The sequence below is a fragment of the Octodon degus genome, unplaced genomic scaffold, assembly GCF_000260255.1.
Source record: "Octodon degus isolate 3935 unplaced genomic scaffold, OctDeg1.0 scaffold00083, whole genome shotgun sequence".
Lineage (NCBI taxonomy): Eukaryota > Metazoa > Chordata > Mammalia > Rodentia > Octodontidae > Octodon > Octodon degus.
In genome coordinates, this window is record NW_004524659.1 from 10583057 (window position 1) to 10610487 (window position 27431).

The window sequence follows — 27431 nt, forward strand, 5'->3', positions numbered from 1 at the left end:
CAGCTGGGGGGCGTGTCCTCACAGAAACCAATTAGCATCCTCATTTGCATGCCAGGACTCCCAGGACATTCACTTTGCTCCACTGGTGCCTCTAACATTCCTTAATTAGCTCTTAATTTGCTTAACCAAATGAGCCAGCCCCCGCCTCAATTAGCATATATTTGTATGGGACATAGCACTTTCTGTAATTAGCATTTTATTCGCATGCCCAGACCACCAGCCTTCCACTATTCAAATCAGTGCGTTTATTTGAATAAACAGCACCACAGCTATTCTGAATATTTGCACACTGTCTCTTCTGTTTTTTCATTTGCATGCTGGTTTGCATAGGGAGATACCCCCAACTCAGATATGTTGGCTATTTTGCATATGTCTAAATTAGCCCCTACTTTGAGTCTGCATATTGGATAGCAGGGGCCCTCGTCTCAATTATCATATATTTACATGGTTTGTTGCCTGTGTTTCTATTTGGCATGCTAATTTGCATAAGCATAGATCACTCTATCCATATGCCCATGTGCACTCCACCCTGCTTGTGGATTATTAGCATGTTTATTTCTGTAAAATGACAGACAAATCCAGCTCTAGTTTAATGCCCATCCTGGCTCTAAAATGAGAACACTAACTTTGCCTAACACACTGTCCAGGGCCGCTCTCCAGTAAATATATCATCCTTTCCCTTATTAGCATATGATTTGCATAGTCCAAACCTTCATAACCACAGCACTGCCTTCATCTGCTTATGGTCCCTCCTGTGTGTCCCTTCTTGCTCCCACCCAGCTCCTCACCAACCACTATGAGCGCTGCTGGAAGTACTACTGCCTCCCCACAGGCTGGGCCAACTTTGGGGTCACCTCAGAAGAAGAGCTACACCTCACGCGCAAGCTCTTTTGGGGCATCTTTGACTCTCTGGCACATAAGGTCTGGCCACCAAGGGAACCCCAAAAAGGCCTATGTAGAAGATCATAGGGACTCATGAAATTCCCAAACTTGAGGGGTTCCATGAAAGAAGCAACTTTGCACGGGCCTGTAGTTTGAGGACTCAGGGATGGGTAATATGGAGATGATTTGGGGTCTAGTTGAGCCTGAGGTTTTCTTTCAGGGAGAACCATAATTCATATTTGAGGGTCAGGAGGAGGATTGGTGTGTTAGAGGTCTTCACCCTCCAGGGTTGAAAGGCTCAACAAGACCTGATGTGGCCCCCACACCCCTGCCCTTGGTATCCCCAGAAATACGACCAGGAGCTGTACCGCATGGCCATGCCCTGCCTGTGCGCCATCGCGGGGGCCCTGCCTCCCGACTACGTGGATGCTTCGTACTCTTCCAAGGCAGAGAAGAAGGCCACAGTGGATGCTGAAGGCAACTTTGACCCCCGACCTGTGGAGACCCTCAAGTGAGACTAGAGGGTGGGAGAAGGTGGGGTTTGGGGTGGACAAGAGGGTCTTGGAGGTGGTAGGAGACCCAGTCTCAACATCTACTGGCCCCATCCCCTCCCATAGTGTGATCATCCCAGAGAAGCTTGACTCCTTCATTAACAAGTTTGCAGAGTATACGCACGAGAAGTGGGCCTTTGACAAGGTTGGCATTGGGGTCCCTGTTCCAGAAGTCCCCAGCCCTGCCAGCCTTCCTCAGGACCCAACCTGTTCCCCAGACCCAGCCTTCCCTGAGCCACACCACTTCCTGGAATCCCCAGGTTTCCTTGGAACCCTCAGTGCCTCCAGGGTTCTTCTTCACTGCTGCCTCCCACCCACCCCTAGATCCAGAACAACTGGTCCTATGGAGAGAACATAGATGAGGAACTGAAGACTCACCCCATGCTGAGACCCTACAAGACCTTTTCAGAGAAGGTGACCAAGCCTTGGGGACTACACTGGGAATCAAAACAAAACCCCCAATTTTGGGAGCTCAGGGAAGAGTGAGGAAGCTTCAGAGGTTTGTGTCTAGGTGGATCAGTGGTTGGGGCTCCCCATCCACAGAGTTTGCCTTCTCTCCAACTGGCTTGCTTCCCCTGGGGGATCCCAGGTTCCTAATGTTCCTTCTTTCAGGAGGAATCAGAGGGTGAATTTGAGCATAAGACTGTGAGATTCATGAAAGATGAGATTGTGTTTGGAATACTCAGTTATAGAGCAGGCGAGAGACCTGGGTTTGAATCTGGACTGAACCTCTTCCTAGCCGCATAGTTAAGGATTTTCCTTTCTTGGGACTCTGGAGACAGGGGGCCTGCACCAAGAGCTCCTTCCTCTACTTCCCTCTTGCCCCATTCCACCAACTCCGCTTCCTCTTGTCCACTTCAGGACAAGGAGATTTACCGCTGGCCCATCAAGGAGTCCTTGAAGGCCATGATTGCTTGGGAATGGACTGTAGAGAAGGCCAGGGAGGGTGAAGAGGAGAAGACCGAGAAGAAGAAGACACGGAAGATATCCCAGACTGCCCAGGTGAGGCTAAGAGGGTTGTGTAAGGGTTGGGCTAGGGTTGAAAGGGGACAAGGCTCAAGGCGGGGAGGTGGGGGTCAGAAGATGGGATAAGGCCAGAGAGATTCATCGAAGTCTGGGGAGCCTGGCAAAGGAGACTGCAGCGATCTGAAGACTAAAATGGCACAGGAGAGGAGGGGGTGGCTTAGGGACAGGAGGGCAATCGGGAATGTATACCTGGGATCCTAGTTGTCAGGGGGCTGAGGCAGGAATGGCTGTTGAGGGAAGGAGTTCAGACAGTAGGGGACACAGAGGAAGTGGGCTAGGAGCAGAGGAAGAGACTACGCTGGGCTTCCTGCCAGCCCATGTGACCCCCATCTCCCTCTTGCCCATTCAGACCTACGATCCTCGAGAAGGCTATAACCCCCAGCCGCCTGACCTCAGCGGAGTTACCCTGTCCCGGGAGCTTCAGGCGAGACCTCTGATCTTTCTTTGGGGTTCAATAGGGGCGCCTGTGAGTGGAGGGGGGTCCTCTGAATCTGGTCCTTGACTTTGCATCCACTCCAGGCCATGGCAGAACAACTGGCAGAAAACTACCACAACACATGGGGGCGGAAGAAGAAGCAAGAGCTGGAGGCCAAGGGTGAGGGCCCCCACACCCCCTTGTGCTCCTCCGCTCCAGTCCTGGGCTCCTAGGCCCTGAGGGGCAGGGAAAGAATCTTGGCTTCATGCGGTGACTTTAAACAACTAACTGCACCCCCTCCATTTAATAATTGTTTGCCCCTCTAGGGTTGTGGTGAGCGAGTTAGAAAGCAGTGCTTCCGTGGTTATTATTATCTCGATTTTTATCATTGGCGCTGTGCACACTCTCTTCTCAGAAGGGCCTGGGCTTCTCTTCCCCACACCACCCCCGCCCCTGATTTCTGGTCTTTGCCAATCCAGGCGGTGGGTCTCATCCCCTGCTGGTCCCGTACGACACGCTCACGGCCAAGGAAAAGGCACGAGATAGGGAGAAGGCCCAAGAGCTGCTCAAGTTCCTCCAGATGAACGGCTATGCGGTCACCAGGCACGGGAGCCCGGCCCGGCGGGAGGGCTGCGGGAAGCCGCAGGCAAAAGCGGGAAGAGGCGGGGCCAGAGTGGAGGGGTGAAACCGTGAGGGGCGTGGCTTGGGAAGAGCGGAATGTACAGGGATGGTAATGGTAGATGGGCGTGGTCTGGGGAGAGGCGGGGTCAGAAAGGCTGAATAAGGACCTAGGAGAAGGCAGAGGTCAGCAGAGGACTGGGCAGGCCCCACATCTGAGCTAACCTCTTTCTGCCTATGCTCGCAGAGGGCTTAAAGACATGGAACTGGACACGTCTTCCATCGAGAAGCGGTTTGCCTTTGGCTTCCTGCAGCAGCTGCTGCGCTGGATGGACATTTCCCAGGAGTTCATTGCCCATCTCGGTAGGAAGAATTCCTCCCCAGTTTCCACTTCACCTACGGACTCACATAGGAGACCAGTTCGTTATTTCTCCCTCTTTGCATCATCTAAGAAGCATCTACCGTGTGCCAGGCATTGTCATTGATGGTGGATTTACAGGGACAAATAGCAAAAGATCCTGCCTTCCTGCATCTGCCTTCCTGTAATGGAGTCAGACATTTAACGCCATAAATAACTGAACCGTTTAGGATGTCAGGAGGTGGTTAGAGTTACAGGAAGCAGAAATCAATAGAGCCGGGTAGGGGGGCTGGGAGTGTGCAACTGGCTGTAAATTTAAATACGGAAAATTCAAGGAAGACTTGAAGGAGAATGTGACATCTGAGCCAGGGTGTGAAGGGGTGGGGGTGGGGTCAGGTACACATCTGGGAAACATCTGTTCCTTCAGACAAAGGAGCAGCGCAGAGGCCGTGAGGGGGCTCTGGTTGGATTATTAGCATGCCCATGCGAGTGACACAGAGTGACTGCGGGGACAGTGAGAGGATATGGGGTCAAAAGGGTGCTGGGGGCAGATAGGGTTTTGCAGACCACGATGTAAGCTTTGTCCTTTACCGGGAGTGAGATGGAGCCACAGGAAGGGTCTGAGCAGAAGGAAATGACGCAGGTGTCCCACAGCACCTCTTAGGCAGGAGCAGAAATGAGACCTGGGCAGATTCTGGCTGTTTTGAAGGCTGAGGCTGTTGGAATGTCCCCCAGATGTCTCTTACATGTCACCGAGAATCTCAGCTAGGGCCCCCCAGCATTCCCTTTAAGAGCCACCCCCAGAACCCCTGCCTGCCCATCCCCCCAGTGAGAGGCAAGGTGAGTTTCACTCTCAGTTCAGCCTGCAGCTGAGCCTCCCCTCCGCTCTCACCTTCGAAGACCTGTTTCCTTTTCAGCCATATGGGGTAATGTTCATTATAACTTCCACCATTCTGTCACTTCCTGGCTGTGTGACCTGGAGTGATTACTTCATCTGTTCCCTCATCTGGAAAACAGGGGTGAGGTACTAACTGTGCAGACCTCCAAGTTAGGAGATCATAGGGGCGACCATGCCAGGGACATGTGAAGTGTTTAATGATTGGAGCCAGTATTATATTAATAACTTCATTACTATCACTAGTATTGTTTGAAATTGATTTTTCCCCCCTCTTTTGGTTTGGTACCGAGGATTGAAGCCAGGGCCTTCACACTGAACTACATCCCCAGCCCTTTTAAAATTTTGAGACAGGGTCCTACTAACTTGCTAGTTTCCCAGATTGGGCTGCAACTTGCAGTCCTGTCTGTCTCAGAGTGCTGGGGTTATCAGTGTGCACCACCATCAACAGCTGAAATTGATTTTCATTTTTAAATCAATGTCTACATCATTTTTCCACTTACTTCACTCAGTACCAGATAATGAAGTTCAGGAACAAAAGTGCTGTGAAAGGGATAGGAAGGGGATGGATAATCTCCGGCCACACTACCAGTCCAGTTTGTTCTCCCCATTTTAAGCTTTAGGAAGGGTTTGACCAAGAGATTAGGAAGAGCAGATGAAAAGTAGTGGGGAAAGGTTTACCTGAAATCCAGTAAAGATGACTTTATGCAAGTTTTTATCTCCCGTCATTTCTCTTATTTTAATTTTATTTATTTATTTATTTATTTATCTTTGCAGTACTGGGGATTGGACCCTATGCTTGCCAGGCAAGCACTTATTCTACTGAGCTATCTCCCCAGCCCCTATTTATTTATTTTTTTGAGACAGGGTCTCATTGTGTAGTTCAGGCTGGCCTTGAGCTCACTATGTTGCCCATGTTGTCCTTGAACTCATAGTGATCCTCCTGCCTCAGCCTCCCTAGTGCTGGGATTACAGGCGTGTGCCACCACTCCCAAATTGGCACCCATCATTTCTTAACTCTGCCATCAGAGTCTCTCCCATCAGAACATGTTGGCTTTCCCAGTCTTGAACTCACCACGACCTCTGTCTGGCCTCCCCCACAGAGGCTGTGGTCAGCAGTGGACGTGTGGAAAAATCCCCACATGAACAGGAGATTAAGTTCTTTGCCAAGGTAAGAGATGGGCTCAGAAGCTGGGACTGAGGACCTGATGGGGTCCCTCCACCCCTCAGTTAACCCCCCCATCTCCTCCCCCTTCTCCAGATCCTGCTCCCTTTGATCAACCAGTACTTCACCAACCACTGCCTCTATTTCTTGTCCACACCCGCCAAAGTGCTGGGCAGTGGTGGCCACGCCTCCAACAAGGAGAAGGAAATGATCACCAGGTAGGTCACCTGTGACCTAGACCCAGCCCGCTGACCACACAGGGCCCCTTACTCCCAACCTTGGCCTTACAGGCTCTCTCCTCCACCTCCAGAGGTGATGGGAGCGATAGGGTGACCAACTGTCCTGGTTCACCTGGGACCGAAGAGTTTCCCAGAATGCAGGGCCCTCAAGTAAACTGGGACAAATTGGTCACCCACCCAGAAGTCAGGCACAGCCTTCACACCCCACGTGCCAGTTACAGCCTGTGACTTTCCAGCCTGCTCTTCTCTCTACCCCCCTCTTCCTCATCCTTCCTCCTCCTGGCTCTGTCGTCTGTTCTCTCTCCTTGTCCTTTTGCTCCAACTCCTCTATGTCACCACTGCCCTCATCTCCCCCTTCTACATCCTCTCCCTTTCTCTCTTCAGTCTCTTCTGCAAACTCGCTGCTCTTGTCCGCCACCGAGTCTCTCTCTTTGGTAAGTAGCCCTGCTTCTGAGCCTCTGCCTCACCTCTGTCTTCCTTGTCTCCAACCCCAGCAAGAGGAAAGATTTCCCAGTTGAAGCCTTAATTTGAATAGCTTTCCTTGTGTTCTTTCTCGAGATCTGGCCATGAACTGGGTGGCCCTGGGGACAAGGCAGGAACTGAGTTAACCCTGAGTCTGCCCTCCTGAGGCTTCTAGGCTACTGTCTCCAGACAGATCTGAGCTGGGATGGAGGGAGGACACAGAGTGGTCAGGACTGGGGTGTGCAGCAGGTGTGGGGACATTCATGCTGCTGATCTAGCCAGGGGGTGGGGACAGAGTAGCAGGGGCTGTTCTGTGGCCCTTCTTCACCCCAGCTCATCTCCTTCTCCCAGGGACTGATGCCCCTGCTGTGGTCAACTGTCTCCACATCTTGGCACGCTCCTTGGATGCTAGGTAGGACTACTAAACTCCAATCATGGCTTCTGCCCAGCCCCATCCCTTCTAGATTCCCCCAAACCGAGCCTCTCCACTTGGGTGTCTCCCTGTTTCCCTCCCAGGACGGTGATGAAGTCAGGCCCCGAGATCGTGAAGGCCGGCCTCCGCTCCTTCTTCGAGAGCGCCTCGGAGGACATCGAGAAGATGGTGGAGAACCTGCGGCTAGGCAAGGTGTCCCAGGCGCGCACGCAGGTGAAAGGCGTGGGCCAGAACCTCACCTACACCACAGTGGCCCTGCTGCCCGTCCTTACCACCCTCTTCCAGCACATCGCCCAGCACCAGTTCGGAGATGATGTCATCCGTAAGGGCTCCTGGGCCCGAGCAGGGGGGTGGGGAGCCGTGTGTGAGTGGGTGGCGTGCAGTCTGTGAATTAAGGTAACTGGGAGTTCATAAGGATATGAGTTCAACTGCTTGGACCAAAGACCCAAGAACTCCATAGTCCAAACAAACTAGAAGTTTCTTTCATCTTCATTCAGCCCTCTATTTGTCAGGAGGTCAGGGTCAGAAGCCCAGGTTCTGCCGTCTGTGAACCATCGCCTTTCCCACACCTGATCCAGGAGGGTTCACCATTGCCTCTTTCTTCTGGGTGCTGAAAGAGAAGAAGAAACAGAGGAGGGCACCTCTGCTCTTAAGGGACAACCTAGACATGGCCCTGTCACTTCTGCTTGTATCCATTGGCTGGAACTTGGCACATTGCCCCAAATATCTGCAAGGGATTTTTTTTTTTTTTTGTGGTGGTACCAGGAATTGAACTCAGGCCCTTGCGCTTACCAGGCAAGCACTTATTCCACTGAGCTATCTCCCCAGCCCTGCAAGAGATTTGGAAAAGGAGAGTTTGCCCCGAAAGGTCGTGTGTTGAGCTAAATACTGGGCCAGGGGCATCTGTTACTCGAAAGAAGAAAAGAGCAAGAGGAAGGTAGGAGCTGAGCATGGAATCAGTGAGCAGGGTCCCCTGGGCTTATCTTACCACATGACATGTATGGCGTGTGACCCTGGAGCCTGCCACATAGCACTAAGAGCATGTGACATGCAGTGTGGTGTTGAAGAGACACAGAAAACACAAAGCATGACATTTCGTAGACAGATACCACAAGAGTCTTCTCAGACATGGCCAGGACCAGGTGCAGGTAGCAGAAAACAGGAGGACAGGGAGAGGATGGCTGGAAAAGGGCGGAGTCCAGAGTGAAGCCCAGGCCTGGAGTCAGTGATGCTCAGTGAGACAGAATGGAAAGAAGCCATGAGTTGGGGGAAGATGCTGAAGTTGCCTTCAGACAGTGCAGTGGAAGGCTTCCAGGGTCTTTGTCTCTGGTAACCCTGAGGCACTGACCTCCCAGCCCCCATTTCATGTATTGCTAAATTTTTCTGTTTCTTATTTCATTCTTTCACCTTATGCTTCCTACAAGCAGTTGGAGATCTTGGCTCAGTCTCCGAAAAACAGGATTTTGTTGTTGTTTTTAGTCAAAAACAATCTGGGCATGGTGGTGAATGCCTGATATCGCAGCTACCTAGGAGGCTGAGATAGGAGGGTCACCTGAACCCAGGACTTTCTAAGGCAACACGCCAAAGCCCATCTTTAAGATAAAAAGACGAAACAAAACAAAAAGAGAAAAAAAAAAAATGAGACACTTTCTGGGTGATAAGGAAGACTTTAAGTATACTCAAGGTATGATAAGGATATTGTGGTTAGGTGAGAGGCTCCGGTTCTAGCAGGTCCTGCCCACAAGTTTAGGGACAAGTGCCTTGTGGGGGGTAAGGTTGTATCTTATACTCGCTTCTTCTTTTTTTTGGGGGGGGGGCGCGGTACTGGGGGTTGAACTCAGGACCTTGCACTTTCCAGGCAAGCACTTTTTCTACTGAGCTACTTCCCCAGCCCCTGTATCTTATATTCAAGAAGCTGGGAGCCAGCTTCTACTTATTGGGTATACAGTGATAGGAGGGACAAGCCGAAGATTCAGGGGTGCGCTTGCCTGTATGTCTGCATTTTTCTGGAAGAAATACAGACCACTTTCATCAAAGAGACCCAAAGGAAAGAACAGGAGCCTCTACTGGGCACCCGCTGTATGCCCTTGAGGTGCATGCTTCCACAACTAACCCACTTGCTTCTCCCAACCACTCCGTGGGGAAGTATTATAGTCATTCCCATTTACAGGTGGGGAAACTGAGGATAAGAGAGAATTGGTCCTTGCTTGTGTCACAATGGCATACTGGCTCTATGGGTCTGCCCTCACCCCTGCCAGTCTACTTGGAGACAGGGCAGCGGGTAGGGAAGTCTGGTACAGGGGACTCATCAGACCCTCGCCCTCCTTCTCCCCCTCAGTGGATGACGTCCAGGTTTCCTGCTACAGAACACTGTGCAGTATCTACTCTCTGGGAACCACGAGGAACCCCTACGTGGAAAAGTAAGGAAAGGTGGACACGCTCAGAAGTGGGGAGATGAGGAGGGAGAGAGGCACAAATTCAAAACTGCCAACATTCTGGAGCAGCTGCGATTCCCGTGGCTGCCACTTGAGGGCGCTCCGGAGGTCAGCCGCCAAGGTGGAAGCCCCGGAGTCTGGGTGCCCCAGGAAGGAACCTGGCACTCGCAGGCTAGCCAGGATGCCAGGTTGCTTCTCTCTGGGAAACAAGGGCCGGGGAGATGGCTCCGTGGAATAAGTGCAAGGGCCTGAGTTCAATCCCCGGTTAAAAAAAAAATCTCTGGGAAACAAGCTTGTCCTTGGTGGGGAGGACACGCAGAAACGGGGTGGGATGTAGAACCACGAGAAGGACTGGGGAGGATCATTTCAAGCAGCACCACAGTCACAAAGCCCTGGTAGTCCGTGTTCTGCCCCAGAGGACTCTGGGAGAGCGGGAGGAGAGCCATGTAGGTGGGATGAGGCTGGGACTCTGGACCTAGACAGAACACGACTTATGTGCCCTTCCAGGCTGCGGCCAGCCCTTGGCGAGTGTCTGGCCCGCCTAGCAGCGGCCATGCCGGTGGCCTTCCTGGAGCCCCAGCTGAATGAGTACAACGCCTGCTCCGTCTACACCACCAAGTCACCCCGGGAGCGGGCCAGTGAGTCATGTGGGGCTGGAGCTGCCTGGGGTCGTATTCTACCCATTGCAGGGTCCTTGGGGGTATTGAGATGGTAAATCTAGGCTGTGAGGGACTGAGGATCCCCCAAGATGTGGGTGCTCCACAAGCAGGAATCCCATTTTGGGGATCCTGGAAAGAACTAGGTCAGGGGTGGCTTTTGGAGGTGTTTTGGAGGTAGCAACTTGAGGGCGCTGTGAAGCTTGAGGACACAGGGATTTGCCAGCACTGGTGTGTTTTGGGTGAGGGGTCCTTGAGTGTGGGGGATTAGGAAAAGCATGGGTTCATTTGTTCATTCATTCATTCATTCTTCATTCAACAAGTATTTATATCCTATGGACAAGGTGCTGTTCTGAGATTCAGCAGCAACCAGACAGAATGGACAAAAATCTCTTAGGTTCCCAGAGGCAGGGAATAGATGGAGATGTGGGTCTCAGGGAAGAAAAGCTCCAGCGAGGAAACATCCTCTTCATCACTGCTGTGCTCCCAACACCCAGGGCCTGGCCCTCGGCAGGACAGCCAGTGCATGGTGGATTTCATATTCCAAGGGACAGAATCGGTGTGGGATTCAGAGAGAGAGAGAGAAGGTGGAACTTCCAGGTGGGGAAGGGTCCCTTCTGTAGTTGCTGCATAGCAGGGTGCAGTGTTTGAGATTTTAGGAGTGAAGCTTTCTAGAGGTGAGATGAATTTGAGTGCAATTTTAGGAGACAGATAGGCCTGGGGATACAAAGAGTTTAGGAGGCTGCTGAGTTTCAATGTCAGGGTTGCGAGCTGTGTCTGGGTTGGGGCTGGGGTGAGAAGATTGGGGTTTGGGAAGCTAGCTAATGTATATGGGGGTCAGGGCACTGAGGCCTGGAGGCTATGGGCTGGCATGCCCTGACCCCTGCCTGCACCCCCAGTCCTGGGGCTCCCCAACAGTGTGGAGGAGATGTGTCCTGACATCCCAGTCCTGGATCGGCTCATGGCGGATATTGGGGGCCTGGCTGAGTCTGGAGCCCGCTACACAGAGATGCCACACGTCATTGAGATCACGCTGCCCATGCTGTGCAGCTACCTGCCCCGCTGGTGGGAGCGTGGGCCCGAGACACCCCCACCTGCCCTGCCTGCTGGTGCTCCCCCACCCTGCACAGCTGTCACCTCCGACCACCTCAACTCCTTGCTGGGGAATATCCTGCGAATCATCGTCAACAACCTGGGCATTGATGAGGCCTCGTGGATGAAACGGCTGGCTGGTGAGTGGGGCTCTGGGCCCCTGGAGTCTGCTGTTTGGTGGGTGTCCCTCGACAGATGGTACAGAGGGAGACCCTGGGCTCTGAGGTCTCATGGGAGTTGAGAAGTGTCCAAGGGTAGGTCTTCCTGGGGTCAGAATCAGCATCACAGGGCTCTAGGTGGATGGATGGGTCCTGGGAGTCCTCCAGGATTGGCTCTGAATTTCTATAGCCTTGGAGAGGGTTAAACCTGAGGTTAGGGGCTGAGTCAGATGCCTGAGTTACTTGTATAAAAGAGCAGATGGCCAGGTCAGGCATCAGGGTCTCTGATATTGACAGCTAGGGTTCTAGGCCAGAGGTCAGGAAAGAGGTCTTTAAATTGTTGGGATTCTCAAGTTCAAGGCCATCCTGGGTTACCCAGCCAAAACAAAACAAACAAAAAAAAAAAAACAAAAAACATTCCCATCAGAAATCAGGCTTTAGGGATGGTGAGATAGCTCAGCGGTCTAAAGTGCCTACTGGGCTGGGGAGATGGCTCATTAGAATAAGCACTTCCCTGGAAAGTGCAAGGATCTCAGTTCATTCCGCGGTTTTGCCAAAAAAAAAAAAAAAGTGCCTGCTCAGGCAAGTGCAGGGACTGGAGTTTGAACCCCAGCACCACATGCACCACATGTCATGCCAGCCCTACCCCAAATCGGGCTGAGCCAGCCACCACACACACACACACACACACACACACACACACACAGAGTCAGGACTGGCATCAGAGATAGGGTCAGAGGTCAGAGGTGAAGCTAAGAAGCAAGGGTCATAGTGAGAAATTACATAAGTAGGCCAGGTCTGAAATAGGCCAGGTCAGAGGCTGAGGCATGGAGTCAGGGTCAGGCTGCTTAAGGGTTAGATAGCAGGTTAGGATTCAGTAGTTGGGGGATCAGGAATATAGCTCAGGGGCAGGGAGATAGCTCAGTGGCATAAGCACCTGCCTGGCAAGCACAAGGTCCTGAATTTGATCCCTGGTACGGAAAAAAAAAAAAAAAAAAAAAAAAGTTGTTGGGGCTCAGAGATCAGGGACTACATCAGACTGGGGTTACAGGATAGGCCTGGGGTATAGGTTTAGTACAGGGACTGTGGAGTTCAGGGGCAATATCAGAGCTCAGGGTTGAGGTCAGGAGTGGGATCAGAGGAGGCAGTGGGCTAGGGGCTAGGGGCTAGGGTCAGGCTGGGCTCACATGACCGTTGCTGGGTCAGAGGTACAGGTTGGCAGGCACGGGCTGGACATGACAATCAAGGACTATGCTGGAGGTGAGTGGGGGTGTCAGAAGTCAGCGATCAGGAACGAGTGACCCCTGCCCTGCGTCCCTGCAGTATTTGCCCAGCCCATAGTGAGTCGCGCGCGGCCTGAGCTCCTGCGCTCCCACTTCATCCCCACCATCGGGCGGCTGCGCAAGCGCGCTGGGAAGGTGGTGGCCGAGGAGGAGCAGCTGCGTCTAGAGGCCAAGGCGGAAGCCGAGGAAGGGGAGCTCCTGGTGCGGGACGAATTCTCCGTGCTCTGCCGGGACCTGTATGCCCTCTACCCACTGCTCATCCGATACGTGGACAACAACAGGTCAGCAAAGCCCCAGCCTGTCCACGCGTAAGGCATCTGGACTCGACTCCTGCACCCACCGGGCCATCCCCCAGCCTGACGTGTGGCCGCTTCTCCAGGCCCTCATTGACCCACCCAGCCTCTGTCCCTCTCTCCTTATCCCTTCTGGCTTTTATCTTGGCCCAGCAAAATCCAGCCCACTTAGATTTGCTCACGTATGCTGCTTGAATGCCAGTACACAGTCGCTGTCAGCTTTAGCTGTATGGAAAGTGTGGCACCTTCCACGGTTTCAGGCACCCAGTGGGGACCTTGGAGCACATCCCCCACTGATGAGAGGGGAAATCTGCATGGATCCTCCTCTTTTTTTCCCTGTGGTTGGGTGGCATTTCCTGCAGCTGGATATGGCTCGATATCCGCCAGTCTTCTCTGGGTGGATTATTTAGGTTCTTTCTGATTTCTCTGTGACTAACAGTGTGGCAAACCCGTGCCGCACACCTGTCCATCGCTGTGCTCCCAAGTGGGTGTTGCTATAGTAGATTTCTAGGAACGGGAGCAATGGGTCAAAGGCAACGAACACATTGCGTGGTGTTCATACAACAGAATAGTACATGGCCGTGAAAGTGACCGAGTTGTGACACGTACCAGTACAGATAAATCACACAAACATCAGGTTCAAGGAATCCAGGAAAAAAAAAATAGAGTCTATGCAATGTTTAAGAACAGATAACAGGGGCTGGTGAGATGGCTCAGTGGTCTAACGCACCTATTTAGAACAAGCTTAGCAAAGCACAGGGACCGCAGTTCAATCCCCCAGCACCACATGCCAGCCAGCCCCTCCCCCTGGTGGGCTGAGCTGGCCACACACACACACGCACACACACACACACACACATAAAGAAAGAACAGATAACAATAATGCATGTAAAAAAAATAATGCCTGGCCTAAGAGACAGGATGAGGGTCATCTTTCAGGGGGAAGGAAGGAGGAGTGGTAGGGAAGGGGTGTGAGGGACCAGAAAAGTTCTCCGTGGCTGGCAGTTACACGTGTGTTCACTTTCTGATAATTAAGCAAGCTGACATTTCTTTATCTGTGTACACTTATTTCCATACAAAGGTTAAATCGGAAAACATTTAAAGGGATAGTCAGTAAAATATTAAGCATTTACCAGAATGGCCAGATTCCAATAGAAAACACCATCCCGCTCACTGGATGTCTCCTGGCCCCTTGCCCTTCTGAGCTCTCTGGGTGCCCAATTCCCTGGGGATCCCTGCACCCTCACCAGCCCCTCCACTGACCCCAGGGCGCACTGGCTGACAGAACCAAACCCCAACGCTGAGGAGCTGTTCAGAATGGTGGGCGAGATCTTCATCTACTGGTCCAAGTCGCATGTGAGTCCCTGCCCATGCCACTGTCCTCTCCATGAGCAGAGAAGCTGTCCGCAGGTGGCCTCCCCCTTCACCTTGGTGACCCCCAATGCTGCCTCCCCAACAGAACTTCAAGCGCGAGGAGCAGAACTTTGTGGTCCAGAATGAGATCAACAACATGTCCTTTCTGACTGCTGACAACAAGAGCAAAATGGCCAAGGTGGGTACTTGCTTCTGGGAGGAAGACCAGGCAGGGAGGCAAGGAGCACCCTTGGCAGTCCTCTGACCCTCAACCCACCCAGCCAGTTTGGCCTGTGCTGGGCACGTTTCCTGCAGCTTTCAGAGCTGCTGTCTGTCCTAGCTCCCATCTCCCTCTCCCCATCTCTCAGGTCTCTCCTCCTTTCCTTACCCCATGTCCTCCCTTTCCTCTCCCCACCACCATCCTAGACCTGCCCTCTTTGGGGCCATAAGAAACAAACCTACCCACCCCAACTAAGGTCTGGAAATGGCCAACTAAGGGATGGGTGACAGGGCGGGTGGAGGAGTGGGGGTGCTGCCAATGTGGAGTTGGACCTGGGGTTCGCTGTGGGGCTGGGGTAACCCTTCTTGTCTCTGTCTGTGACCCAATGAAGCAGGCGGGAGACGTACAGGTCAGCCCCACATCTGGGACCTTCTGCATGGCTCTTGGCTAATATCCCTTTCCCTCCAAAACCCCACCCCCATCCTCAGTCTGTGCCTCATCCCTTATTCTTAGGTTTCTATCCTTTTCTTCCTCCATCCATTCCCTTCCCAATCCTCAGCTGGCAATTTGTTGATTTTTTGTTTGTTTGTTTGTTTTTGTTACCAAAAAAACCCAAACAAACAATTTTTAGCTTCCCCCAAAGCATCATGGGCTGAAATCAAGAGGAATGGGGTGCAAAGATGCATGGTTGGGGAGGTGGCACTCTCGACATGCAGTGGGGAAGGCTTGGGCTCTGGAATCCAACAGACTTGGTTACGATCCTGCGATGGTAGTCAGCTGTGTGACCTTGGCCAAGGGTCACCCTTTTGAGCTGCTGATGGCATGCAGCCAAGGGGCCCTGGGCCCAGGTCTCTTCGAGGACTCTGCAAGATGCTGCATGTGTGGCCTCCAGCAGCCTGGCACTGGGTCACGCTCGATACTGCCAGCCAGTGTGGATGTGGTCTGGCCGCAGCTTGTCCCTGGGGCTTCTCTTTGGCATGACAGGGTGGCCCTGGCCAGGGGTCTGCATCCAAGGCTCCAGAACACGGCTGTGGAACTTTGTGCCCCATGCCTGTGCTTCCAGATCTTTCTGGGTCTCTCTTGCATCTTGTCTCTCCATCTCTTTGTCCCAATCTCTGTCACTCTTCTTCTTCCACTTCTCTTGTCTCTTGGGATTCTTTGTGGGCCTGCATCTTCATTTCATTCTTGGGAACTCAGTCTTGGGATGTGAAGTGTGGGGTTGTGCATGTTAGAGTGGGGGTACTGTACTGAGACTTCATAAGGGGTTCTGGGAGAGCACCTCCAGAGCCTGAGAAAGGCCTGGAAATGGGGATGATCTGAAAGGCTTGAATTGTGGATGTGGGCTGGAGCATGGGGATGTTGTCTGGGTTGGGTGACCAAGGTGCAGGATCAGCAGGATCAGGTGGAGACAAAAGTGTGCTCTGAGGTTGGGGCTAGAGAGTAGATAGTGGTTCAGGTTGGGGCCAGGACAGGAAGCCAGGACTGAGGCAGGCACTGAATGCTGTGTCCCTACAGTCCGGTGGCTCGGACCAGGAACGCACCAAGAAGAAGCGCCGGGGGGACCGATATTCCGTGCAGACATCCCTGATTGTGGCCACGCTTAAGAAGATGCTGCCCATCGGCCTGAACATGTGTGCGCCCACTGACCAGGAGCTCATCACGCTGGCCAAGGCCCGCTATGCTCTGGTGCTTATCCAGCCCTGCCTGGCAACTCCCTGAACCTCTGGGGTCCTGTGGAGTCCCTCAAGACCCTGGAAGCCCTGCTGCAGCACCCCACTAAATTCTCTAGGACCTGAATGCTGAGGCCTCAGGAGTGCCCTTGGCCCTCCCCGGGATAATGAGGACCCTACTCAAGATACTGTCAGGGCCCCACAGTCCTTCTAACAGAAACCCATTGAAACCTTGAAATGCTACTAGGACCCCTGGGACTCTTGTGAGCTTGTGAACCCCACTAACCCCCCAAGCCCACACCAAACCTACTGAGATCCTCAGGATATCCCAAGACACCAGGAGGTTCTCTGAGACTCCTTGCGCCCTTCAGCAAGACCACACAAACCCTTGGGAGCCAGCTGAGTTCCTGACGAGCCCCCCTGCCCTCCTCCATAGCTCAGGACTGAATGTCTCGCATTCCCACTGAGCCTCCCAGCTCACTTCTTCTTGCCTTCAGACTCTGCTGATCCCTTTACTTGGGGTCTGTTGACAGTAAGCAGCCTCCCAGGGTGGTGAGGGGCACAGTGAGCCCCTAGGATCCACCGTAGCCCCCAGGGATCCCAGTCCTAATGGCCTCTTCTCCAGGAACACACCCAGACCTCTGAAGGCTCAAGGAACCTGGAGATTGTGGCCACCAAAACCTCTTAAGCTTTCTGGGACCCCAAGGAAGCCATACCACATTCAGCTCCTGTATGAAATGGCAAGGACAGGGTCCCCCATCCTTCTCAGCCTCAGGAACCCTTAGAGTAGCCCTAGGATTTGGCCCCAGACCCCCGTAACCCTCCCCCCACCCTGACACTGCTAAGCACTGACAACTTATGAAACCCCTTGGGCCCTGAGGACCATGACTGCTCCTGGTACCACAAGGACCATTTCCTCAGACTCTGAAGGCTTCTTTCCCTCAGGACCTCAAGTTCCTCTGAGAATCCCAAAGATTCCTCTAGAGCCCTTACTGTGTTCCTTTAGGGCTCCCTCTGCAGGAACCCTAAGCAAACCCCATGCTGCTCCCCTGTGACCTTTGCTGACCATGCCAATTCCCTCAGAGCCCCTCTTACCACCTCCTATCTTCAGAAGCCCCATCCCTCCTCTTTCCCCTGACACCCTCCTTGGCTTTACCTGACCTTTAAGGATATATTCTCATTACCCTTCCTTCCCTCCTCTCAGACTTCCACAAGGCCCCTTCGAGGTGCCTATGTCACTTCCTTATCCTTCTAGAAGCTTTCTGACTGCTGCCCACCTGTGGGTCCTCTGGGTCCTTTCAGTTTTCCAGAGTCCTCTCCACACAGACCTCTAGCTGGGCAGGGGGTGGCCCCCCTATAAGAGGACTGTGGGTCACAGAGGAGGCTGGGACCTCCAGCGTGACCCTGGAAACCATGTCTTCCCAGAAAGACACAGATGAGGAGGTCCGGGAATTCCTGCAAAACAACCTTAATCTACAGGGAAAAGTAAGTCCCTTTAATCTGAAACCCAAGGGTCTGCCCGGAAGAATACCATAGTGATAGTGAACGTCTGAGCGCTTAATGTGTACTTGGCATCCAAGGGACCTTCACTCGCCCTCACCAAGTACGGAGAGGGAATGGGCGGCCGGTGAGGCCGACGGTACGAGATGGGAGGTGCGCTCACACTGGCCGACCTTTTTTCCTTCAGGTCGAGGGCTCCCCGTCTCTGCGCTGGCAGATGGCTTTATATCGGGGCGTCCCCGGCCGCGAGGAGGACGCCGACGACCCGGAGAAAATCGTGCGCAGAGTCCAGGAAGTGTCGGCTGTGCTCTACCACCTGGACCAGGTAGGCGGGGCCCCAAGGTGCTTATTGCTGATTGGCCGAAGCTGCGTCGCACCCCTGGGATTGGCTGTGGATCCGTGGGTGGGACCTGGGGATGAATTTGGGTCTGTGAGCGGTCTAGGGTGGAGCCTTGAGTGTTAAGGTGGGGCTCAGGATGGAAATTTGGACGAGAGGAAGTGGGAGGACTCGGTGCTCTACCTAGAGTCTAAGGGTGGGCCGGTGGACACAGCAGAACTTTTAGGATTAAACGTGGGGCCTCCTGGAGACGCCTGGAGTCTGGGGCTCCGGCCTAGGATGGAAGTTTAGGTCTGCAGGTGGAGCTAGATTCTTGACTGTGTTGGAGACAAGGTGTTCTTGCTGTGGACTGACTGGCATATGGACCTGGGCACGCGTGGGAGGTTCCCTCAGGGCGGGGACTAGAACCAGGCCAGCGCCAGGCTCAGGGATATGGTGGCTATCCCCACAGACTGAGCACCCTTACAAGTCCAAGAAGGCCGTGTGGCACAAGCTCTTGTCCAAGCAGCGTCGGCGGGCGGTGGTGGCCTGTTTCCGCATGACACCTCTGTACAACCTGCCCACGTAAGGCCTCCAGGGAGGCGGGAGGCTCTAGGGCCCATGGAGGAAGGCTAGCTGCGGGTCTGGGGGCTGGAGGGCCAACACGAGGGAGTTTTGGGAAGAGTGTGGGGGCAGGTGCATGGGGGAGGCTTGGAGGAGAGAAATTTGTGACACCAGACCTTTGCTGTGCAGGCACCGGGCATGTAACATGTTCCTGGAGAGCTACAAGGCTGGCTGGCTCCTGAGTGAGGACCACAGTTTTGAGGACCGAATGATAGATGACCTTTCAGTGAGCTGGGGCCTGCCTGGAGGGTGGGGGCAGGGCTGGTCAGGGCTGGGGCGCCCTCCTCATTGAGAGTTACAGAAATGGGAGTTGTGGCTTGGGGGGAACCAGGATGCATAGTCAGGCATGGTGGCACACACCTGTAATCACAGCACTCTGGGAGGTTGAGGCAGGAAGATTGCAAGTTTGAGACCCGCTTGGGCAATTTAGGGATTTATCAAGAACCTGTCTCAAAAAAAAAAAAAAAAAAAAAGGCAGGCACTGAGGATGTATCCCAGTGAGAAGGCCCTGGCTTCAATACCAGTGCCAGACAAAATGAGGCAGGATTTGGGACCTCTCCAGCCCAGCAGGGCTCTGGGGGGAGACAGGAGAGGACTCCAAAAAGCACGCGCCCAGGTCCCACCTCTTCTCCCAGAAAGCTGGGGAGCAAGATGAGGAGGAGGAGGAAGAGGAGGAGAAAAAGCCGGATCCCCTTCACCAGCTGGTCCTGCACTTTAGCCGCACTGCCCTGACTGAAAAGAGGTGAGAACCTTTCCCAGTACAGGAATACCTTCCACCCCCTGTCTTGGGAAGAAAGTCCAGAAGAGCTGACATTTTCATGTCACTTTGCTAGAACAGGCAGGGCGGCCTGTACTGTGGCGCAGGCTGAACACATCACAAGAGCACCTCCTTGAGGGATCACATCATGTTGTAGATGTATTGATTGGGCTCTCCTGGAAGCCAGTGTTCCTAAACAAAATCAGGATGTTATTGGAAAAATCAATATAGATGATAAAATTTCCAACAGATGAAAGTAGTAGAGCCAGGTGTAGTAGCACGCCTCTGTAATCCCAGCACTCAGGAGGCTGAGGCAGGAGTATCGCTGTGTGTTTGAGACCAGCCTGGGCTACAAAGTAAACTCAAGGCCAGCCTGAACTGCATAGGAAGACCCTGTCTCCAAAAGACAAAAAGAAAAAAATAAAGTAGTCCCTTGCTCTAATTTGTTTGAACCTTCCATACACACTAAAGGCAATCTTTGGAATAAATAATGAAAATAAGAATGTTGCTGCTAATAATGATGATGACAATAATAATCACAGAGGGCCAGCGAGATAGCTCAGTGGACTAAGCCCCTGCTTTGGCAAGCATAGGAACCAGGGTTCAATCCTCAGTCCCGCATGCTGCACCGCCCCCTGCCCCCCAGGGTGCGCTGAGCCAGCAACTGAGTCTGGGTGTGGTGGTGCACGCTTATAATCCCAGCACTGGGGAGGCTGAAAACGGGAAGATCGCTGTGAGTCTGAAGTGCGTAGTGAAACCCTGTCCCAAATACATAAAATGAGAATAATAATAATAATAATAATAATAATAGGCACCATTTATGGAGTGCTTATTATGTCAGGCACCATGCAAAGCACTTGACCTATGTATTTGTTCACTTAATTGTTACACCATGAAAAAAACATTATGTCAGCTCCTTGTAAATGAGCAAATAGAGGCACAGGGACTTATTTTCCACACAATGTGAGGTCAGGAGCTAGACGATCAGGCTGGACAATGGCATGGTGACTGACAAGGACCCTGAGTGCTTTCTAACTTTCTGCATGCCATTCATAGCTTGTGTCTTATGGTCACAAGATAGATGCTGGGAAGAAAACACAGGAATGGTTATTATCCCTCTAAGCAAGAACTTTGATCTTTTCATGAAGCAAAGGAAGCTGTTTCTGGAGGGCTTCTGCACATCACTGACCAAAGTTCTGACATTCTGCTAGTGCTGGTTGCAAGGGACACTGGGAAGTTGAGTGGCCTGTTTTATAGACTGTGGGAGACTCTTGACTTTGGAGTTAGACTATCTAGGTTGAATCATAGTACAAGCTCTGTGACCCTGGCTGGGAAATTTGTTTGTACCTCAGTTCCCTCATCTGTAAAATGAGGCTAGCAGTGTACCCACTTGATAGGATTGCTATGAAAATGAAGATATAGATAGATGATAGATAGATAGATAGATAGATAGATAGATAGATAGATATAGAGATAGAGATATAACTTAGAACAGGAACAAAGAGTAAATGCTCAATGGAGTTGGCCATTCATTGTAGAAAAGACCCAAGGAGAAGGTGATTGACCTGAGTTGCTATGTGAACCAAGACAGCAATGGCAAGATGGCCCTGGAGGCCTTGGCCGTCCATCGCTTTCTGTAGCCCCAGTGGGAAGGGAGTTCCAGCAAAACTCCTGAGTGAATTCCACTGACCAGCATAGGCTGCATGACCATCTCTTTCCTGTCATTGTGGCCCAGCTGACAGAAGTATAAATTGGCTCTACTGTCATCACTGCCACTTGACCCACACAGCTGAACGTGAGGAGGAGTGACTCTCCAAAAGGAAATAGGAACTGTTATAAGATGGGGCGGGGTGCTGGACATGGTGGCACATCCCTGTAATTCTAGCACTTTGGGAGGCTGAGGCAGAAGGATCACAAATTCAAATCCAGCCTGGTAACTTAGTGACTTAGTGAGAGCCTGTTTCAAAATCAAAACCTGGAAGAAGGATGTAGCTCCTAGGTAGAGCACCCCTGGGTTGATTTCCAGGGCCACACAAAAGATAATGGGAGGTGCTCTCCACTGCATCCTGACCTTCCTGCTTCCTTTCTCAGCAAACTAGATGAGGATTACCTGTACATCGCATATGCTGACATCATGGCAAAGGTGAGGCCCTGCCCTGTCTCCTGGCCACACTGCCTGTTCACTGAAAGGGCTGGTGTGGGAGGAGTATCACCTTTGTCACCATCACCCCTTAATTGAGGTCCTCTCCCCCTCTCCCCAGAGCTGCCACCTGGAGGAGGGAGGGGAGAATGGTGAAGCTCAAGAAGAGGAAGTTGAGGTGTCCTTCGAGGTAGGTGGGACCAGAAGGTCCTGGAGGGAGGGTTGGGGAGCCCCAGCTTTGGTCATCTTATATCTTCAGCGTGTAGCACAGAGCAGTGCTTAGGGATCCAGCGGTGACCAGGTCAGCCCACTAAGAAGCCAGACATACAAACCGAACAGGAACAGCACAGGGTACTCGCCACAGTGGTGGGAGTGGGGGCGTGTGGGCAGGGACCACTCAGAGCCAGGGCAGGGGCCGCTCAGCAAGGTGTGAAAGCCCAGCCTGGGTGAGAGCATCATGGAGGCCTTCTCAGAGGAGGAGGTGTCCAAGCAGAAGGCTAAACAGAATTGCCAGTTGAAGAACAGAAGTGTTCTAGCAGGGTGTGGTGGCAGATGCCCGTGACCCCAGCTCCTTGGGAGGCTATGGCAGGAGAACTGCAGGTTTGAGGTGTTCAAAATAAAATTTTTAAAAATGGTGGGGCATAGCTCAGTAGTAGAGTGCTTGGATAGCGCGTGCATGGGCACGTAACTTTTCTCCTTATCCAGATTTACAAACAGCCTGGGCTCCATCCACTGATCTCCTGGAGGTCTGTGGCCCCAGGCTCAGGTTGCTCCATCCCCAGCCCCAATTCCTGCACCTGTCCCATGCCTAACCCTGTGCTAGGTACAGGAGCAACACTGAGGATGGAAGTCCCAGGGGATGGAGGGAGCCCAGTGTCAAAGGAAGGCATCGAGGATGAGGCTGGAGCACGGAGGGCTGGGGCGGGGATAGGCTGGGCTACTGGCGCAGTGTGCTCAGCCCACGATCCGCTCTCTGCTGCAGGAGAAGGAGATGGAGAAGCAGAGGTTGCTGTACCAGCAGTCACGGCTGCACAACCGGGGTGCTGCTGAGATGGTGCTCCAGATGATCAGCGCCTGCAAAGGTACGGCCCGCCGCAAGGCACCCGGGGCCTCAGAGTGTGCCGACCCTGCCCTGCCCCTTCATGGTGTCACAGTTCCCTGTGGTCCCAGCAGGCACATTCTGCCACCACTGCATGCCTGGGATGTGCGCTCACACCCAAGCCCTGCCAAATTGCCCTTGCGCATTTACCTTGCAGTTTCCCACCATCCCTCCATCGCACCCTGTGCTGCCTGTGGGCCTTTGCATACACTGTCACCCCATTTCCCACAGTGCCGGGAAGGTTCTGCAAATCATTTCCCCCATCTCTCTCCAGGAGAGACTGGCACCATGGTGTCCTCCACACTGAAGTTAGGCATCTCCATCCTCAACGGAGGCAATGCTGACGTGCAGCAGGTGGTGGAGGGTTGGGACTTGGGAGGGGCCCGGGAGAGGTCAAATTTCCCATGTGACTCCCTCCTCTCTCTGTCCCTCCTTGTGTAGAAAATGCTGGATTATCTGAAGGACAAGAAGGAAGTGGGTTTCTTCCAGAGCATCCAGGCGCTGATGCAAACATGCAGGTGGGCTTTTGCATCCTTCTTCTTGCTCAGCTATGCTGGCGTGGCCCCCACCTACGGGTGCCACTTCCAGTTCTGGTTCTACTCTCTTGGTATAGGAAGAGATCCACTCAGAATAGCTTATCTGCCATGGAATTTATTACAACAACTGATGTGTCTGGGCACACTGGTGCCCACCTGTAATGTCCACCTGTAATCTGAACTTCAGAAGGCTGGCACAGGAGGGTCACAAGTTCAGACCCAGCCTGGGCAATTTAGTAAGACCCTGTCCTAAAATTTAAAAAATGGGCTGGAGGTATAATTCAGTGAATTTTGATCCTCAGTAATAGAACATAACAAAACAATTAATGTAGAACAGTAAGGGAGATGGAATGTCACAGGCTTTAAGAATGAGTTATATGCAGACACAGGAGCCAGGAGTTTGATCCCCAGATCTGCCATGCTGGCTTCACCCCTAGGGTACGCTGAGACTGGGCGTGGTGGCCTGCACCTGTAATCCCAGCTCTCTCTCGGGAGGCTGTAAACAGGAGGATCACTGCGAGTCTGATCTACACAGTGAGACCCTGTACACCCTGTACACCCTGTCTTAAATACAAAAGAAAAAAGAAAAAAAAAGAATGAGTTGTATGATGCCAGGCTTGGTGGCCCATCCCTGTGTTCCCAGCACTTGGGAGACTGAGGCAGGAAGATGGCCATAAGTGCAAAATCAACTTGGACTGTGTAGTGAGTTTAAGGTCAGCTTCAACTTCATAGTGAGATGCTGTCTCCAAAAAAGAAAAAAGAAAAAAAGTTGTATTATGGGAGTGGGATGTAACTTAGTGGTAGAACTCTTGCCTAGCATGCAGAAGGCCCTGGGTTTGATTCTCTGCACCAAAAATAAAGTAAAAAGGTTGTACAGCAATATAGATTCCAGGAAATGGAGTCAGAAGATTGAGAACTTGGGGAAAACTGAGCAGCAGGAATTTGGGTTCCGTCTGAAGACCCTGCTAACCAGGCTCTGCCTTTATTCGCCTCTTGCTGTCAGCCAACCTTTTCCATCCTCTTGTTGCTTTTGCTGATTGGTGGCTTGGGTGGTCCCCCACTTCCAGCTCACATGTGGTTCGCCTTAGCCTTGCTTTGCTGCCCAGGGCCAGAGTGAGAGAGGTGCAGGGGTGGGTCAGGGCTGGGTGTAGCCTCCCATGACTTAGGCGTGGTGGGCCCTGGAAGAGAAGAGGGCAGAGGTCTCATCTCCTGTCTTCTCAGTGTCTTGGATCTCAATGCCTTCGAGAGACAGAACAAGGCAGAGGGGCTGGGGATGGTGAACGAGGACGGCACCGGTGAGGCCCTCTCCTGGGCTTCCCTCTCCCTGGGACTTCATCTTCCTTCAAGATCCACCTCCCTCTCCACCGCCACTGCCCAGACCCCCTCCTCTAAGACACCCTTTTCCGGGAGCTCCCCGAGTTCTGCTCCTGCTGTGACCCCCATCCCCAGCCCATTCCTCCAGGGTCTCCCTCCTCACGGTCCCCACCCCAGGTGTCACCTGGCCTGCGTTCTCCCATCACCATGGGGACCCTGCCCTTCCGTACCCCAGTCTCACTCCCTGGTTGCTGTTCTCTCATTAATGTCCCTAATCCGGATTAATGGAGTCTCCTCTTTGCTGTGTTTTGACGTGTCTAACCTTTCTACCTGATCCTCACTCCTGCCTCTGCTCCTCTACCTGCCCTTCTTCTCTTTCTCCCCTCCCCTCTGCTTTGCCCTCCTTTCCCACTGTCTTCCTTGCTAATCTGCTTCCTTCTGTCTCCTGGAGGCTCTGTCCTCTCTGCTGTCTGTGTCTCTTGTGTGTTTGTGTCCCTGTCTCTGACTGTGTCACTGTGTGTTTTGCTGTCTTGTCTCTTTTTCCCTCTTTTTTCCTGCTTCCTCCTCCCATCCTGTTGGCTGCCCCAGTCATCAATCGCCAGAACGGTAATTCCCCCCACCTGCCCCCTCGCGTGCCACTGCCATCCCCTTCCCCCTAACCTTGCTCCACCTGGGGGCTGAGGATCTGGGACATCCCAGGAAGGGAGGAAGCCTGCAGTGGTGTACAGTGCCACTGGGAAGCCTTGCCATCGGGAATCCAGAGAGCAAGATTTGGGCCCCAGATTAGCCCCTGGGGACTATGTGTTTTCCTAAATTTTAGTTTCCTTATATGTAGAACAGAAGTTAGAGAAGATCCAAATTTGGTGGCACATGGCTGTAATCCCAGCACTCTGGGAGCCTGAGGCAGGAAAACTGAAAGTTCAAGCCTAGCGCCGGCAATTTAGTGATGTAGCAAGACTTACAATTTAAATACTAATAACAAAAGGGATGGGGAGGCAGCTCACTGTGAACATCCTGGGTGTTGTGGGGGGTGGATAGAAAAGACAGCAAAGGTCCCCTCCAGCTGGAGAGTCTCACACTGCCAGGCCCAGATTCACAGCCCTTGGGTTGGGTGACCCCTATGCCCACTTTCTCTGCCCTCCACGCCTGACCCCAGATTGGTCAAATGGTTTCCCTATACACCAATCAGAGTGGCTGCCTCCAGCATCCTCTCTGATTGGTGTGCGCGTGCCTCCTATGCGCCTGCTCTGATTGGCCCATTCACGATCTAGTCTTCTCCTTTACAGCCCACCATGATTGGCTTCTTTCAGATGCCCATTCTTCGATTGGCCCATGTTTCCACACCTACTCTGCTTCTCCTGGATTGGCTGCTTTTAAGGCATTTGGGCCAATTGGCTGGCTTTCAGTCCCTATCCCTTATCTCAGCCCAGTTATTCCCTGCACAGAGCCTTTGTGTGAAAGTGACCCCAGCCCACATAATCAATTAACCCCTGAAGCCTGGAGGGAGGCTGAGGGCAATACCATCTGCCTGAATGTCCCCTGGGTCAGTGGACATTCCCAGGTATTACCCAAATATGGCATCAGAGGGACACTGATGCTGTAGAAAGACACTTGAGGCACCAGCTTCATGACTCAGGGCTCTGTAGATCTCTATCTTCTGATCTCATGCGGTCTGAGGTTGAGACACCTGGTGTCATGGATGCTCATGGCTCTCATAGTGTCTTTGAAGTGATGGCTTCTCCTCCCAGCACCCTTTGCTTTGTGCATGTGAGTGCAGCATGCAAGCATGGTGTGCACACGTGTGTGGTGTCCTGGAAAGATCTGACCCCTGCTGTTCTCCCAGGAGAGAAGGTCATGGCAGATGATGAATTCACACAAGACCTGTTCCGATTCCTGCAACTGCTCTGCGAGGGACACAATAATGGTGAGGATGAGGGGTGAGCAGGTTGGAGAGGATACTGAGGTTTAGGGGCACCTGGATCACTCGCCTGAGTCAGCCCCCCTTCTTCTCCCTGTATCTGTGCTGGCATCATTAGCCACAGTGGCCTCAGCCAGCCTGTCTACCCACCCTCCCAGATCTCTCTGGAATGTTTGGAATTTAGCCACACAACTTCACTTTCACCCCTCTGGCCAGTCCAATCCCACAGGCACTACCTGCCAAAACCAACTTGGCTGAGCATCAGTGTGTCCAAGCCGGCAATCTGTCACGCTCCATTTTCCCACTGGTATTTGGCAGTGGCTGTGAATGTTCAATACATGAGTTAGATTTCCTTATTTTGGTACCATAGAGGAAAAAAAAAAATTATCTGACATTATAAAACAAATCTGTTAGATTTGTTCAGTTATTTTTTATATAAAATACTTTGGCAAGAGAAAGGTCTGCAGATTCTTTCCTAATAGGACCAAGTTGTCACGACTTTGGTCCTGCCAATTTAACAAGATCAAAGGTGACACACTGAATTAATTAAACAAACTGCTGATGAGAAAATATAACTTCTTATGGCACGCAAAGCTTACAGCATTAAAATAACAGTAAAATTCTATACAACAGCCTACTAGTGTGTATGAGGCCCTCAGTCTAATATCACACACAAAAAAGCTTGTGTATATCAAATGAATTTTATCAAATACTTGTGGGTATCAATGCCATTTCCTATAATAAACATCTATAGTTTCAAGGTTGTGATTGAAACATTTGGCAGATGCTCATGAAATTGTAAACTACTTGAACATTAACTTTCATGATAAGAAATCTAACTTCCACCCAGTACCCCACAGAAAAGAAAAAGAAAGAAATCTAATTTCCACAGAACTTTCGTCCCATTTAGCTAGTAGGGCTCTTTAAGGTGTATAACTTTTATTAATTTATTTTTTAATTTTTATTTATTTTTATTTGTGTGTGTGTGTGTGTGTGGCCAGCTCAGCCCACCAGGGGGCGGGG

General features: G+C 52.2%; 1 protein-coding gene and 1 long non-coding RNA gene across 3 annotated transcripts in view; one reads left to right on the forward strand and one right to left on the reverse strand.

Moving 5' to 3' along the window:
- Ryr1 (ryanodine receptor 1) overlaps positions 1–27431 on the forward strand; it is a 125021-nt gene that overhangs the window by 53464 nt on the left and 44126 nt on the right. Inside the window, exons 50-84 of one of the 2 annotated variants that reach the window (XM_023721638.1) lie at positions 781–921; positions 1230–1393; positions 1500–1578; positions 1758–1847; positions 2295–2435; positions 2809–2883; positions 2979–3054; positions 3354–3477; positions 3740–3855; positions 5849–5916; positions 6007–6128; positions 6534–6583; positions 6963–7023; positions 7128–7366; positions 9383–9464; positions 9987–10117; positions 11035–11367; positions 12709–12949; positions 14230–14317; positions 14421–14513; positions 14929–14943; positions 16050–16220; positions 17630–17689; positions 17892–18029; positions 18493–18605; positions 18774–18870; positions 19280–19386; positions 21493–21544; positions 21663–21731; positions 22524–22623; positions 22915–22994; positions 23082–23158; positions 24398–24471; positions 25079–25096; positions 26334–26414. In XM_023721638.1, the coding sequence (XP_023577406.1) occupies positions 781–921; positions 1230–1393; positions 1500–1578; positions 1758–1847; positions 2295–2435; positions 2809–2883; positions 2979–3054; positions 3354–3477; positions 3740–3855; positions 5849–5916; positions 6007–6128; positions 6534–6583; positions 6963–7023; positions 7128–7366; positions 9383–9464; positions 9987–10117; positions 11035–11367; positions 12709–12949; positions 14230–14317; positions 14421–14513; positions 14929–14943; positions 16050–16220; positions 17630–17689; positions 17892–18029; positions 18493–18605; positions 18774–18870; positions 19280–19386; positions 21493–21544; positions 21663–21731; positions 22524–22623; positions 22915–22994; positions 23082–23158; positions 24398–24471; positions 25079–25096; positions 26334–26414 (3766 nt within the window). The remainder of the gene's footprint in view (positions 1–780; positions 922–1229; positions 1394–1499; positions 1579–1757; positions 1848–2294; positions 2436–2808; positions 2884–2978; positions 3055–3353; positions 3478–3739; positions 3856–5848; positions 5917–6006; positions 6129–6533; positions 6584–6962; positions 7024–7127; positions 7367–9382; positions 9465–9986; positions 10118–11034; positions 11368–12708; positions 12950–14229; positions 14318–14420; positions 14514–14928; positions 14944–16049; positions 16221–17629; positions 17690–17891; positions 18030–18492; positions 18606–18773; positions 18871–19279; positions 19387–21492; positions 21545–21662; positions 21732–22523; positions 22624–22914; positions 22995–23081; positions 23159–24397; positions 24472–25078; positions 25097–26333; positions 26415–27431) is intronic. The other variant, XM_023721639.1, reaches the window with a different exon arrangement.
- On the reverse strand, positions 14954–17748 carry LOC111818225. Its single transcript, XR_002822260.1, has 3 exons — positions 17736–17748; positions 16686–16862; positions 14954–15967 (listed from the first exon to the last, which is right to left on the reverse strand). It is a non-coding gene; the product is annotated as an uncharacterized LOC111818225 (long non-coding RNA).